The sequence below is a fragment of the Crocodylus siamensis genome, chromosome 9, assembly GCF_052110815.1.
Source record: "Crocodylus siamensis isolate JL-2025a chromosome 9, ASM5211081v1, whole genome shotgun sequence".
Taxonomy (NCBI): Eukaryota; Metazoa; Chordata; order Crocodylia; family Crocodylidae; genus Crocodylus; species Crocodylus siamensis.
Window position 1 is genome coordinate 17,731,307 of NC_143403.1, and position 15,071 is coordinate 17,746,377.

General features: G+C 47.7%; 1 protein-coding gene across 1 annotated transcript; it reads left to right on the forward strand.

Annotated features, from left to right (window-relative positions):
• The first annotated feature begins 330 nt into the window (after positions 1-330).
• On the forward strand, positions 331-12,761 carry LOC149857174 (uncharacterized). The gene is made up of 3 exons (XM_090063270.1): positions 331-440; positions 11,056-11,206; positions 11,752-12,761. The coding sequence occupies exons 1-3, from the start codon at positions 331-333 to the stop codon at positions 12,502-12,504; spliced, it is 1,014 nt and encodes a 337-aa protein (XP_089919396.1). The 3' UTR covers positions 12,505-12,761.
• The last annotated feature ends 2,310 nt before the right edge of the window (positions 12,762-15,071 follow it).

A 15,071-nucleotide genomic window follows, 5' to 3' on the forward strand; every position in this document is an offset into this window, starting at 1 on the left:
CCAAGCCATTTTCTCTGGGCTGAGGTCCCCCGCTCGGGACAGGCGAGGAGTCCTGGCACCTGCTCCACAGCGGGGGCTGCGGTGAGGCAAGGTGGGCAGGGCTGGCCCGCGAGCCCCAGCGGGGGGAGGGGAGCTGCTTACCCCCACAGGGCTGAGTTCATCACGTGAGCCGGGTACCGCCACGGCTGCCCCAAGGGCTACGCGGCATGGGGCTGCCCCAGCCGCACCTGATTGGATGGGTTGAGGACAGCGCCTGCTACTTCTCTGGCTCTGCCCCTTGCCCCCTGTACACGGCTGGGGGAGCTGCAGGATGGCCCGCACCCTGCCCACATGCGTGGTGGACGGAGGCACCGGGTATGTTCCCACGCAGAGCTGCGGGCGCCTCGGGGCCAGGCCGGGGCTGCAGGGCGCACGGTTGCCGGAGCCGGGCTGGGCGGGAGGTAGGAGGAGCCCGGCCTAGAGGAACTCTACGTCCAGCTGCCTCCGTGGCAGTTCAGGTCCTGCTAATGTAGCCAGCATGGCTGAGGATGGGGGTCTGCAACCGGTCACTGGCGGGGAGGTTGCCGGTCGCTGGCGGGGAGAATGTGCGTCCGGGAGCGCCCGTGCTCCTGCCCCCGCCTCCGTGCCCCGGCATGGGCCCGTGCCCTGCGCTGCCGGAGTGGCCCCATGCGGGAGGCCCGTGCCTGCCTCCTCACCCGCCTGTTTCAAGCCAGCCCCGCTCTGCCCCACACCAAGGCAGTTCCTGCTCCCCCAGCTAGTCTCCCCCCAGGCACTGTGGCTCTCCAGGTCCAGCTGCCCGAGCGCAAGGCCCCAAGGAGGGCGCTTCTCATGTGCTGCTGGGAGCGGGAGCAGGCCAGCAGAAGCGGCTGTGGAGCCGTGCACCACTCGGGACATGACGAGCCTGCACGAGTCAGTCCTGAGCGGCACACGGCTCCGCCGCCGCTTCTGCTGGCCAGTGCAGACCTGCCGGCCTCCTCCTGTCCCCAGCAGCATACGGGAAGCCGGCTTCAGCCGCATGCTGCTTTTCCTGGCCAGTGCTGATCCAGTTCTGCCCAGGTGGCTCCTGCAGCACCATGTCAACCCGGGCATGGCACCAGAAGGCCGAGTGGGCCCCAGGTCGACCCTGGCCTGGCCCCGCGGTTTCTCCAGCACCAGCTCAACCCGGTTGTAGCCAAGCAGCTCCTGCAGCACCATGTCAACCTGGGCATGCATGCCATGTCAACCAACACCATGTCAACTCCTGCAACTTCATTGGTGTCAAAGGTCACATGACATCACTTCCTGATGTGATACCACTTCCTGTGAGGTGTTTGAATATGGCTCACCAGCTCGCTGGGTGATAAAAAGTTTGTGATCCGGCCCCACATTCAAAAAGGTTGGACACCCCTGATTTGGAGAGATGTGATGTTATTACCCAGTTTGGAACAAGGCCAGCATTAATACATGACTCACTCTTCCTGCAAAAAGTGACAGGAACTTTATTGAGCAAAAGTGATCAGAACTTAGGTTTTACATCTTGTCTGAGGAGCAGGATGAACGATGCTGGAGTAATGTTTTAAAGAGACGAGTTAAGTCCCCATCCAAGTGCCAAAGTATTGCTTGTGAGTTTATTATTACAGGATCACAATACAAAGTGGTAGCAGGCCTGTACAACATGGTGTATTTGCATAAAATATCTTTAATACATAAACACAAAACAGTTTGATAGAGGAATCAGGTCTGAGCTAAAAAAAAGGATAGATTTTAACAAGAGATTTAAAGAGAAGTGGCTTCTTGCCAGTGAGCCAGGAGGTTGGGGTGGCTCCGGATCCATGAAGCAGCAGAAGTACACTCTGGTGCTTCCCCCAAATGTTCTGCCCTTTAATTCTGCAGCACTAAAAGAGAAACCAAGGCAAATCACAACAACATAGTAAAAAGAGCCTAAATAAGAAGTTAAAAAAATTACAATCTTTAGATCAGTACAGAGGCTACTTAAACATATTATGAGACAAATGCAGAAAGGCAAGAAAATAATGTTAAGCTGGCAAGACATATGAAATTATAAAATTCAAACTCTTGGAGCTAGATTATATAGGAGAATTCAGAAAGCCACTGAGGAAACAGGGCCCCTGGGTGCCCAGGCTACTGATGTCCAAATATTCCATTTGTATTAAGCACCTACAGAGAACTCCATCCCAGTCACACTAAGGGGGAGAGGGAAGGAAGGCTTGTGTGAGAGTAGATTAACCAAGTTGTGTTTTTAACTATTTAATGTTGGTAGTATGCCAGAAAAATGTTCTAAGGCTGGATCCCAGCTGTAGTAACAGGCCAAGAAACAGAAATACAGCCTGGAAATTATGGGAGTAGTTGTATGGGAAAACGTGAATGCCAGCTGCAGTGCATGGGAGGTGGCAGCTCCTGCAGCCAGAATGGAGCTTAGAGCCCAGACCCTCCCCTGACGGGTGGCATGGCTGGAGCAGAGCAGAGCCTGTGGAGCAGGGGAGGATGTGGACTACCCACTGTGGGGCTCCCTACCCTGCTGTCCTTCCCCTGGGGGCCTCCACAGCCCAGCAGGCAGGACCTGGCACCCACCTCTGGGTGGGTGATGCAGGGTGGCAAGACTTGGTGCTGCCACCACCACTGCTGGGACTCCTGCAACAGCCACATCACCATGGCAAGATATCCCCACCCGCTCCCCCCAGCCCCAAGCAGCCTCTTGCAGCTGGAACTCTGTTAGCCTGCAATGGGAAACCCACTGTTTCCCATGTTTTTTCTCTCTTAAAGGAGAAAATCTGTGTTTTTCTGCAGCTAATATAAAACCTGGAACCCAGGTCATGAAGGATGTGGTGACTGGAAACAACTCATGTAATGTTCTAATTCCTAATAATAATTCTGATGCTAAATAAAACACTTATCTTTAAGTACAACACTACATTTTTTTCCTTATGTATCCAGGATGTTTGATGTAGTTTTATTTAACTAATAAAAATCTACTAAAATGTACATTTTCTGTATTTTGAATTGATTCCAGATTTTATCCAAAGGCAGACTTACAGAGTAAAAAAAAAAAAATCTGCTAAATAAGAAATGTCATCTATCGTTTTCTAACATCATGAAAGAAAAAATAAGGATCTGAAAAAATATTAAGCTGAATAATTACTTTAGATATTTAGCATACCTTCCTGGAAAAAGTACCAATATAAATGTTATCTTTAGTTGCGACCAATAAGAATAATTTATACTGTAGGCAAATAACTAAAAAATACAAATGCAAGGCAAGATTCAAAACAATTATTTAAATAGTTTTCTTGCTTGCTGATTGAAATAATAATTAAGATAAATTATTTAAATGACCTTGATATAAATCATTCCACCCTGATTCAACCAGTAGAAATACTAATACAACGCAATGAAAACATTTATGCTGTTTACCAAAAAACAGCCAAGCAGGATGGAATAGTAAATAATTTTTAAAACTTTCATAATATTCATTTTGGTGAACCTTCCTGCAACCCTCAGGAGAAACAGTAGTGCAAAAACAAGATAAAATATTACAGTATGAAAATGGAGGAAAATGAGCAGCTGAAAAAAATTTTTTTTTTAATATAAAGAAAGCAATAACATAGTATATAGTTTAGTATGTAAATAATTAATGTTAGAGAGATGGTAAATCAAGTGATCTTATTTATCCCTTCTTATAGAACAAGAACAGGGGAGTGAATAAAACAGAAAGGAAATAAAAATAAATCTGTTAAAACATAGACTTCACCCAATACACAATTTAACCAGTGAAACCTATTGCCATTGAATACATTGAAGCCCAAAGTTTAGAACTAGACTTTTAGGGTTCCTATACACGTGCAGGGAGCCTGGTCCAGCATGCTGGAAATCCAGCACATCCGAACAGACTCGATTAATGAAGTCTGCTAGGACCTGGAAATTGCCGCACCCCAGCAACCTTCCGCGTCACATGTATCAGCATCCCCATGCATCTCCATACTGAACAAATGGCTGCGGGGCACTTTGAAATAAAACACATTTGGTGATCTTTAGTTGAAAGCATCCTGCCACCATTTTTTCAGTGTGGGGAAATACAGGGATGCTCATACATGTGATACATGGTGCTTTTAATTAGTGCGGCTTGCTAATTAAAGCACTTGGTGCCACATCCCAGAACACATTTAAAATGCCTTTATATTATTATTTATATTATTCAAAAGGACTAGACTCTCACATTATTTGTGAGAATATTCACAGTTATATAAGATACTATGTATTATATATTTATGAGGGAATTAAGCTCTCATTCTTTACAGCAAAATCTAGTAATTTATTTGTGGGTGTTAGAAGCTTTCTGTGGAGACATTTGATTTGTTTTTTACTATTAAAAGGACATAATTGATTTAAATGTGGTTAATTTTAAATAGATAAAAGTATATTCAGATTCTACTCCTTCCACAGAACCCTCCTGATACTTTTAATGGTCTTAATAGCTCCTTTTTTTTAAAGACTTTTTTTCTCTCTCATGTTGTATTGTGAAAGATCCACACAAACAGCAGCAAAAATTGGCAAGAATGGTCTGTACACAAAATGCTGTCAAATGCACCAGACAAACAGCCTGAAAATAAACTTATATTTGTTTTTTCTAGTGCTTTTCAATTATAGTAATGTAATTGCCATCATGACCCAACAAATTTAATATGACTAAACTTTAAAAAAAGGAAGGTGATCTGAATTTCTGTGAAAAGCCACAGTTTCCTAGGAGGGGTTCATATTAGGTGGAGGATAATTGGTCACAAAGGATGAGACAGTTTGGAAGGGTGCCAGTCACTCATTACATAGGATGGGTGCCTATTTGTGAATTCCCCCATCTGTCCCCATTTTTTCAGCCTCTCTCTGTCAAATGTCCAGCTTTCTATGCCTGCTAACGATAGCTACCCAGTTTATTCTCCTTTTAATTGAAGTGTTTGTCATTTCTGTTTCGTGTTCACATGTAGAACTTCTTTAGTTAATTTTTGCATGCTGTGGCACTTAAAGTGTCCCAAATCCCAGAACTTGCCAGTTTGCACAGGAGTTGCACAAAGATTCATAGGTGAGATGCTGCAAGTTGCAGCTGAGACACAAGCTCATTGGTGCTAGGATAGCAGACTGCAGATTGTAGAAGGTCAGCCAAGCGGCTGATTATGCTACCACTGGGACTAAACACCAACTTCTGTCACATCAGTCAACAGAGAAAAATCCCCCCCACCCCAAACCCATACACACAAAACCAGAACCTGGTAACCTTGGTGGCCTTTTGTTTTTATATTGCCTCAAGTTACGTGTTTTACTAGTGATTGGTAGTGTAGGGCCCAGGCAGTGGAAATTTAAAATCCGTTCATGTGTCTGATTTCTATTATTTTGATTCCAAAATCAGAGAATTAATATCAGATTTCTCTGCCTTTTGTACCCTTATTTAAATGATCTTTTTCTTCTCTTCACCGCACATCTTATTATGAAATATGCTTCCTCTTAAGATCCATTTTAGATGGTGAAATATTAATAAACTAGTGAGATGTTCCTAGACTTAACATGCACAGGATCTAGACTCTGCTGCTGATCAAAAAGATTCAGAATCCATTATGCTATAATATTCAAGTGTAAAACACTTTTAAGCAAAAAGAACTCATGTATAGATAATGAACAGCATACTTTCTGAATCTGCAATAAAATATGCCAGGACAGTACTTATAGACAGCTGTCTTGCTCTGGCAAAATTTCAATATCTAATACCTCTGGAACAGGTGGTGATTATTTCATAATACGTCCCCTGAGAAATCCTAATGGAAAATACTGTAGGTCATTGTCATCGCATAAGCTACATTTTTAACATGATCTACCAATAGTGATCTCTGTATAAGTCACAAGTCTAAGCAGCACTTGGCAACCTTTTCCAGCTGCAACCTTTTCTATAATAAACCACCTTGGGTCAATGGTGTATGGCCAGGCAGGTGACAGGACCTGCCTGCAGCTTGCATTTATCCCCATGGTAGCATAGGAAAGCACCTGCAGCTGAAATTCCTGCCACCAAATACCACAAAAGCCTCATGTCTATAGGCTGGATCTAACATTGGCCTCTGTAGGCTGGATCTGGCCTGTGTGCTGTAAGCTGCTGACTCCTTGGTTTAAAGTACAAAACTACTGAGTGTTATTCAAGCAGTGATTATGTTTATACTGTAATAAGTAAGGTACCGCTGTGTGGAGATACCCAAGTTAAGTCTGCACATGCAGGGCCTGGAAGTGGAAACAGTGTATTTCCATTATTTAAGTCCTGTCATTGTCCTAATAAGCCTTGCTTCTCAATTAGGTAATTTAAATACAACACCATGTGACCAAGAAGAATTTATAAAATAGAGTATTTTTGTTAATTAAGGAAAAAAGCCAAAAACATTGTTTTGTTTTTAGTATTTCCTTGCAGGTTTGTCTCCTTAACATTGAAGCATAGTATTAGTATACAGAGACAGAAAATGAGACTGACTACAGGTTTCCTTTGTTTTATGCTGTACATGCGTTCCTGGAAAGTGGTGCATAACTTGAATTGGCATAAAGGGAACCCACTTTATAATGTAACAAATAGGGATACATTCCAAGACCTTAACTGTACTGACCCTCAGACCCATTTCTACCACTTTTACACCAACAGCAGACAATACACACAAGCAAAGGGTGGTGGTGAATGTTCCTATAATGGGGATGGCAACTACAGAAACACGTGTTGCAGACAATGAGCGAGGAGCACAGATCCACACAGGAGACTGTATTTTAGTGCATGTCACTCCCACAATGCACCACACAAAGCAGCTGACTGTGGGCTTCCACCACACCGATTGCATAAGAGTGAATTTACCTTGCATATAATTAATCGTTGGTATAAAAAGGGTCATTGCATAAGAATGAATTTGCACATACTGAAACCACATAAAGTGAGGAAAAGCTGTAGTCTGTTTTAATTGTATAAATATTGGATAAAATAGGTGCTTGTAAATAAGCTGTAAGGGCCCCCATTAGTGGATTCTTTATGTTTTATAAAAGATTCAAGTATTTTATTTGCTCAAATATAAGGACAGAGAAGTGGAAGAACCATATAATACACTGCACTTTCTGATTATTGAGTAAAAACTTTTTAAAATTGCACTTATCTAGATTACGCTCCCAGAAGTCAGTTCAAGCAGCAGGAGTTTTGTCCTTAATTTTATTCACACTATAGAATGATTAGTGAGGATTTAGGAGTTGAACAGTGCACTTGGTAAAAGATTAAAGTTTTTGTTGCACTCTGCACCACAGTTGTAAATAACTAATACAATATTGACTAAGTGAATGAATTTGTTGCAGAAATTGCTATGGTTCGTTTCTTGGGAGGCAAAGAACTCTCAGACACATGCTATTAGCAATACAAAAGGTGTATTTGCAAATAGGGTCAGAGCGAAGACAAAAGACCACACTCTGCCCGCGGGGAACACTTCTCAGCGGGCTTTATCCCCTCTCTCCTGAGCACCTGTGCAGAAGCAGGAACTCTTACAACTCATTTCCGGTTCATACAAACATATATGAAATGACGTCACGTCATCCGTCGCATGTGCATTATAATTAACTACTTAAGTATGTGGGGTGGATAGGCTTATATGCATTAGCTAATTACGCCTGCTCAGAAAGCTCTTTAGGTTACCAAAAGTTCAAACCTTCCCTGTCTTCAAGGACAGGATCATTAAAAATTGCAATTACTCTTATCTACCCAAGAAAATGAAGAAAGCATGAAAGGGAGGGTGATTTAGTGTAACAAAGAGATAGTAAATTTGCAAAACAAAGAGAGTGATACCTTAATACAAAGAGCCCTTAGTAGCTTCTCCTCCACCTCCCCCTCCCACCAGGGAGAGCTGGCAGCTGTGCTGTTCTAACAACACTATTCATAATGCATTTTTAATAATATTTCTAACAAATTCTTGCTGGTGTAGAAAAGGTCACTGGACTGATTAAGTACAAATTTATTACTAGACTTTTCTTGCTAGGTGAGCAGAATATATTAGTAGGTTTGGAGTGTTATTGTAGCTGTGATGGTAGCTTTCATAAGCTCAAGTGGCTTGTTCTTGAGGCCCTAAGAGGCCATGATTTCACAGGGAAGGGAGTTCATGATGAGTGGTTGCTCCTTAAGGAAGCAATCATAGAAGCACAAGGTGAGTCCATCTCAACACATAGGAAAGGTGGTAAAAAAGCTCAAGAATCCCTTTGGCTCAACAGGGAACTCATGGACCTCCTACATCTAAAAAGAGAGGCGTATAATGGATGGAGCACAGGAAACACCACTAAGAAGGAGTATACTGCACTGGTCCGTACCTGCAGGGAGTAATTAGAGAAGCCAAGGCTGCAACTGAACTCCATCTGGCTACATGAATCAAGGACAATAAAAAGTCCTTCTTCAGATATGTGGGGAGTTGAAAGAAAAACAAGGGCAACATTGGACCCCTGCTAAATCAGCTGGGGCAGCTGACTACCAACGCCCAGGAAAAAGCCAATCTGCTTAATGATTATTTTGCGTCAGTTTTTCACTAGCCCAAAGGGACCACCCTGCCTAACATGATGTGGGATGACCAGGGTGAGGATGAATATATGCCCACCATTGGTGTGGATCTTGTGAGGGAGCATCTTGAGAGGCTGGACCACCACAAATCAATTGGTCAGGATAGATTGCACCCAACAGTCCTAAAGGAATGGCAGACATCATAGCGCAGCCACTGGCGAGGATATTTGAGAACTCATGGCACTTGGGGGAAGTACCCGAAGATTGGAAGAGGCCCAAAGTTATGCCCATCTTCAAGAAATGGGAGGAAAGAAGACACGGGAAACTACAAGCCAATCAGTTTGACTTCAATCCCTGGGAAGATTTGGGAAAAAATTATCAAAAAAACCATTCTGGACAGGCTAACAGAAGGCAACATTCTGCGGAATAGCCAGCACAGGTTTGTTGCAGGTAGGTCTTGCCTGACCTATCTCATTTCCTTCTATGACCAGGTGACGCATTACCTGAACAAAGGGAAAGAGGTTGATATCATATATTTGGACTTTAAAAAAGCCTTTGACATGATGTCCCATGATGTCCTTATGGAGAAAATTGGGCAACAGTGGCCTTGACTACTCTACAGTCCAATGGCTGGGGAACTGGCTCCGAGGTCAGACCCAAATCAACATGGCACTCAGTGGCATGTGTCCCCCCCACAGCTCTGTTTGTGGATCAGTACTCTTTAATGTCTTCATAAATGATCTAGACACTGGTGTCAGAAGCGGACTGGCTAAATCTGCTGACGACACCAACATTTGGGGAAGAGCGTCCACACTTGAGGATAGGTTGGTGATCCAGGCCAACTTGGATAGGCTTGCAAGGTGGGCAAATGAAAACCTGATGGCATTCAATATGGAGAAATGCAAGGTGCTCCAAATTTGGGGAAAAGAACCAGCATCACACTTACAGGCTCAGCAATGATACACTTGCTAGCACCATGATCAAAAGAGACTTGGGGGTCATGACTGATCACAAAAGGAACATAAGGCACCAGTGCGATAGTGCAGTTGGCAAAGCAAACAAAACTCTGGCTTGCGTCTACTAATGCATCTAAAGCAAGACCCAGGATGTCATCCTTCTGCTGTACTTGGCCTTGGTGAGGCTGCAGCTAGAGTACTGCATCCAATTCTGGGCTCCACAATTTAGGAAGGACGTGGAGAAGCTTGGAAGAGTGCAGAAGAGAGCCATGCGCGTGATCAGAGGGCAAGAGGTCAAGCCTTATGAAGAGAGGCTATGAGCTATGGGACTCTTCAGCCTGGAGAAGAGCAGACTCAGGGGTGACTTGGTGGCAGCCTATAAGTACATAAGGGGTGTTCATCAGGATCTGGGAGAATGTCTGTTCACTACAGCACCCCAAGGGATGACAAGGTCCAACGGTCACAAACTCCTGCAATACCATTTCAGGCTGGACATAAGGAAAAACTTCTTTACTGTCTGAGCCCCCAAGGCCTGGAACAGACTCCCCCAGAAGGTGGTGCAAGCACCTACTCTGGACACTTTTAAGAAACATTTGGATGCTTATCTTGCTGGGATCCTTTGACCCTAGCTGACTTCCTGCCCCTGGGGCAGGGGCTTGGACCTGATGATTTTCCAAGGTCCCTTCCAGCCCTAATGCCTATGAGATCTATGAAATGTATGAGTGAAACAGTTTCTTATCCAACACCTCTGTGCACAGTGCTTTGAGTAGGTCCTATTCCAGACTGCTCAAGAGCCTAAGCCCCTCTGGAATACTGGGTCTTTAAGGTCGACAGTTTGAAGAGTAACGCATTCTCCTGCTCAGGAACTACTTTCCCCATTTTGTCTGCCACGTCTTGTTCCTGTGTAGTATGAGGGAAGTTCCTTGCTGTTAAGGGGGCATCTTGCCTATGGGGCCACCTTTCCCTTTGTCCACATGCCAGCTGAATGGAAAGGTGTTGTCATCTCTTTGTCGTTGAATGGAAACACCTGCAATCTCTCAGTTGTGTCTTCTATTAGCAATATACTCCCAGTGGTCAGTGCATTAATTCAAATTACAGCTTGATTCATTCCATCTGCTAGTTCTTTAACTTAATTAATTGCATATAGATCATACTTAAATTAATCTCCTGGACATACCCCTCCAGACCAATTAGGACTCAAGCATTGAAGTCAATTGTAGAAACTTAATTAATCTTGATAAACAAAATTAATTTCCATAAATACTTGTCTGGTTTCAGCTCCATTCATTCAATTTGTTGGGGTATCCCCCTCTATCAACTTGGTTGCTTTGTACCAGCAAACTGTGAACCCTTGGTTTCACTCTGTGTCAGCACTATCACTCTCACACACGCTGCCATCAGCCACCTCAGTGATCAGTGTGGAGTGAGAGCGATCTTCTCTCTGAATCCATCCTGGCTGAAGTTTCTGAGGGTAACCCCTTCCATCCTCCATTCCTAGGGTTATAGTAGCTTGTACCAGGTGCCCCTTTGAGCACCCAGCTTGTGAAGAGGTCACTTGGAGGTCAGGAGCAGTGGGGAGAAGAGGGACACAGGCGCACGTGTGTCCTTCCCACACGTGTGCCTCCTTTCTGGACCCGGAGCGGAGGAGAGTGCAGCAGTAGCAGCGGCGGCGGCGAGCGGAGCAGCTGAGGGGGCAGCAGCAGCTGATCCCCCTAAGGTAAGTGGGGCTGAGGGACTGAGGGGCCGGCGCGGCTGAGCCGGATCCGGAGGGGAAGCCCCCCGGGTCCCTCTTAGCCGAGCCGGTAGGGAGCCGCGCTCCCGAGCCGCGCTCCCGAGCACGCAAACAGGTGCGGTCTGTAAGAGCGCGCCGGCGTTTGCGGTGGCGTTCGCGCCGGCAGGCGAGCAGGCGGGGCCCAGAGGCTGACCCCTGCTCTGCTAGTAAGGGCAGCAACTCCTGTGATGGTGTCGACACGGAGTTCTGCCAGGGCCCCTGCCCGGGGGGCGCGGCCTTCCCGGGGCTTGTCCGAGGCCTCCACCCAGACAGAGCCCTCGGGGGGGCTGCCGTCCTCCAACCCCCTGGCCTGCGGGAACTGCCCGGCAAGGTCTGGGGGGGCAGAGACTGGGGACTCCTGCACCTGTCCTGTAGGTATCCGCCTTAGGACCCTGGAGGAGCGGGTGCAGGAGCTCCTGGAGGAGGTTAGCAGGCTGAGGGGAATCCGTGAGGCAGAGGAGGAAATTGATAGGTATTTTCTTTCTCTGCAGGGTGGTACGACAGAGGAGAGGGCAGCCCGGGATGAGCCCTCCACTGCTGAGTGGCAGACGGTCTCCCGCGCCAGGGCTATTAACCATGTTGCGGCACCAGTTCCTCCTGTCCATCTGGAGAACAGATATGAGGCCCTGGCAGCCCTGGAGGAGGAGGGAGCAGTGGAAGATTCCAGGGAGGAGACTTTGCGCACACAATGTCCTGTGCGGGCGGCGGGAGTCAAGAGGCCTAAGAGGAGGAAGCGTCGCGTCATCGTGATTGGTGACTCCATCCTGAGAGGTACGGAGGGCCCCATCTGTCGCCAGGATCCCTCAGCACGTGAGGTCTACTGCCTGCCCGGAGCGAAGATTCAGGATGTGAAGGGGATGCTCCAGTCCATCATCCAGCCCACCGATTATTACCCCATGGTCCTTGTCCATGTGGGTACTAACGATGCGGCCAGGAGAGCCCCTGATTGCCTGATGGAGGACTACCATGCTCTGGGAGGCGTGCTGAGGGAGATGGGCGCACAGGCGGTCTTCTCTTCCATCCTGCCAGTGAGCGGTCGAGGCAGACGTCACGAGATGTGCATAGCGGAGACCAACTGGAGGCTACAGGAATGGTGCTTCGAGGCGGGCTTTGGCTTCCTCAGCCATGACCGGCACATCGTGATGAGAGACATGCTGGGATGGGATGGGCTCCACCTTTCCCCTAAAGGTAAGCGTGTGTTCTCTTCCAGGTTGGTGAACCTCCTTCAGCGGACTTTAAACTAGGCTCGTCGGGGGAGGGGGAAGATGAGGGCGGAGGAGATGATGAACTACCAGGCCCAGCAACAGCCAGCGAGCCCAGACCAATGGTCAAAAGGGAGAAACAGGTAAGTGATGGGGGACGGGGCATTGCTGAGACTAGGGGGTCAGTGGGCACAACCGTTGGAGGCCTCAATTGCCTCTACACGAATGCTCGAAGTATGGGGAAGAAGCAGGAGGAACTCGCCCTCCTCCTAGCTGTCACCAGCCCTGACATAGTAGGGATCACAGAAACGTGGTGGGACTCATCGCATGACTGGGCGTTGAGTGTAAGGGCTAAAGGCTATACAGGAGGGACAGGATAGGAAGGAAAGGTGGAGGAGTAGCACTCTACATCAAGGAGGAATATACTTCCTTGTTAATTAGCAAGGGGGTAGAGGGGGGGCACTCTGAGGTGCTCTGGGTTAGAGTAAAAGGCAGTCCAGGGGAGAGAGACTTAACGGTGGGAGTCTACTATAGACCTCCCAACCAGGGAGAAGAGCTCGACCAGGAATTCTTAGGTCAGCTCACAGAGGCAGTGAGGGCTAAGGATGTGGTCATCATGGGGGACCTGAACTTCCCAGACATCTGCTGGGAGGAGCAGTCAGCCAAGTCTGATCGCTCACGTCGGTTCTTAGCCAGACTGCAGGACCTCCATCTAACCCAGGAGGTGCACAGTCCCACCAGGGGAGACGCCTTGTTGGACCTGGTGCTGGCCACGGGTGATGACCTGGTGAGGGGGCTGCAGGTGATGGGCCACCTGGGAGACAGTGATCATCGCTTGCTGGAATTCACCATCCAGCGTAAGGTGGCAAAGGGCTGCAGCAAGGCAACAGCCCTAGACTTTAGGAGGACTGACTTCAACAAGCTAAGGAGGATCGTTGGGGAAGCGCTGAGGACCCAGAGGGGAAGGGAATCAGATGTCGAAGGGGAGTGGTTGCTCCTTAAGGAGACGATCCTCCATGCCCAAAGGGAGGTAATCCCAACAAGGGTCAAAGGGAGCAGGAGGGCACATAAACCCCCATGGCTCACTAAGAGCATCCGGGAATGTCTCCTTGCTAAAAGGGAGGCATATACCCAATGGAGAGATGGGGTCATCACCAAGAAGGACTATGTTACAGTCGCCCGAGGATGTAGGGGGGCAGTCAGGAAGGCCAAGGCAGAGATGGAGATAGGACTAGCTTCCCGGATTAAGGACAATAAGAAGTCCTTCTTCAAATACATAGGGGGTAAAAAGAGGGTCCCGGGTAATGTGGGGCCCCTGCAGGACACGATGGGCAACTTAGTCATCACGCCAGATGACAAAGCTAACATATTTAACGATTTCTTTGCCTCTGTCTTCCTAAGTAGGGACCAGTTCAGCCACCTCCCTGCTGGGCCCCCCTCGGGCCCCGGGAGAGACACGCCTGGGCCAGGGGTTAGCGAGGAGTTAGTTAGGGTACTTCTGGAGAGGCTGGACGTGTTCAAGTCCGCTGGTCCGGACGATCTTCACCCTAGGGTTCTACAGGAACTGGCCGAGGTCATTGTGGGACCCCTGGCGCGGCTCTATGAGCACTCGTGGTGCTCTGGCGAGGTGCCGGAGGACTGGAAGAGGGCCAATGTGGTCCCTATCTTCAAAAAGGGAAAAAAAGAGGACTCGGGAAATTACAGGCCAGTTAGTCTTACCTCAATCCCGGGTAAGCTCTTTGAAAAAATTATCCTGGCACACATCCAGGAGGGCCTTGCGGGGGAATGCACGCTCAGGGGCAACCAACATGGGTTCATCAGTGGCAGGTCTTGTCAGACCAACCTGGTGGCCTTTTACGATCAGGTCACCAAATCATTAGACGCAGGGGTTGCTGTGGATGTAGTCTTTCTGGACTTCCGGAAGGCTTTCATAGATTCATAGATTCATAGATGCTAGGGTCGGAAGGGACCTTAATAGATCATCGAGTCCGACCCCCTGCATAAGCAGGAAAGAGTGCTGGGCCTACATTACCCCAGCTAGATACACATCCAACCTTCTCTTGAATACCCCCAGGGTAGGGGAGAGCACCACCTCCCTTGGGAGCCCGTTCCAGACCTTGGCCACTCGAACTGTGAAGAAGTTCCTCCTAATATCTAATCTAAATCTGCTCTCCTCCAGCTTGTGGCCATTATTTCTTGTAACCCCTGGGGGCGCCTTGGTGAATAAATACTCACCAATTCCCTTCTGTGCCCCCCTGACGAACTTATAGGCAGCCACCAGGTCGCCTCTCAACCTTCTCTTGCGGAGGCTGAAAAGGTCCAGTTTCTCTAATCTCTCCTCATAGGGCTTGGCCTGCAGGCCCTTAACCATACGAGTGGCCCTTCTCTGGATCCTCTCCAGGTTATCCGCATCTTTCTTGAAGTGCGGCGCCCAGAATTGCACGCAGTACTCCAGCTGCGGTCTGACCAGCGCCCGATAGAGGGGAAGTATCACCTCCTTGGACCTATTTGTCATGCATCTGCTGATGCACGATAAAGTGCCATTGGCTTTTCTGATGGTTTCGTCACACTGCCGACTCATGTTCATCTTGGAGTCTACTAGGACTCCA

Excerpts from the sequence above, each read along its gene's own strand:
- LOC149857174 (XM_090063270.1), top strand. The coding sequence starts at position 331 with ATGCGTGGTGGACGGAGGCACCGGGTATGTTCCCACGCAGAGCTGCGG. Across the intron at positions 441-11,055 it reads GGAGCCGGGCTGGGCGGGAG|GAGCAGTGGGGAGAAGAGGG; the intron begins GTAGGAGGAGCC and ends CTTGGAGGTCAG. Across the intron at positions 11,207-11,751 it reads CAGCAGCTGATCCCCCTAAG|GGTGGTACGACAGAGGAGAG; the intron begins GTAAGTGGGGCT and ends CTTTCTCTGCAG.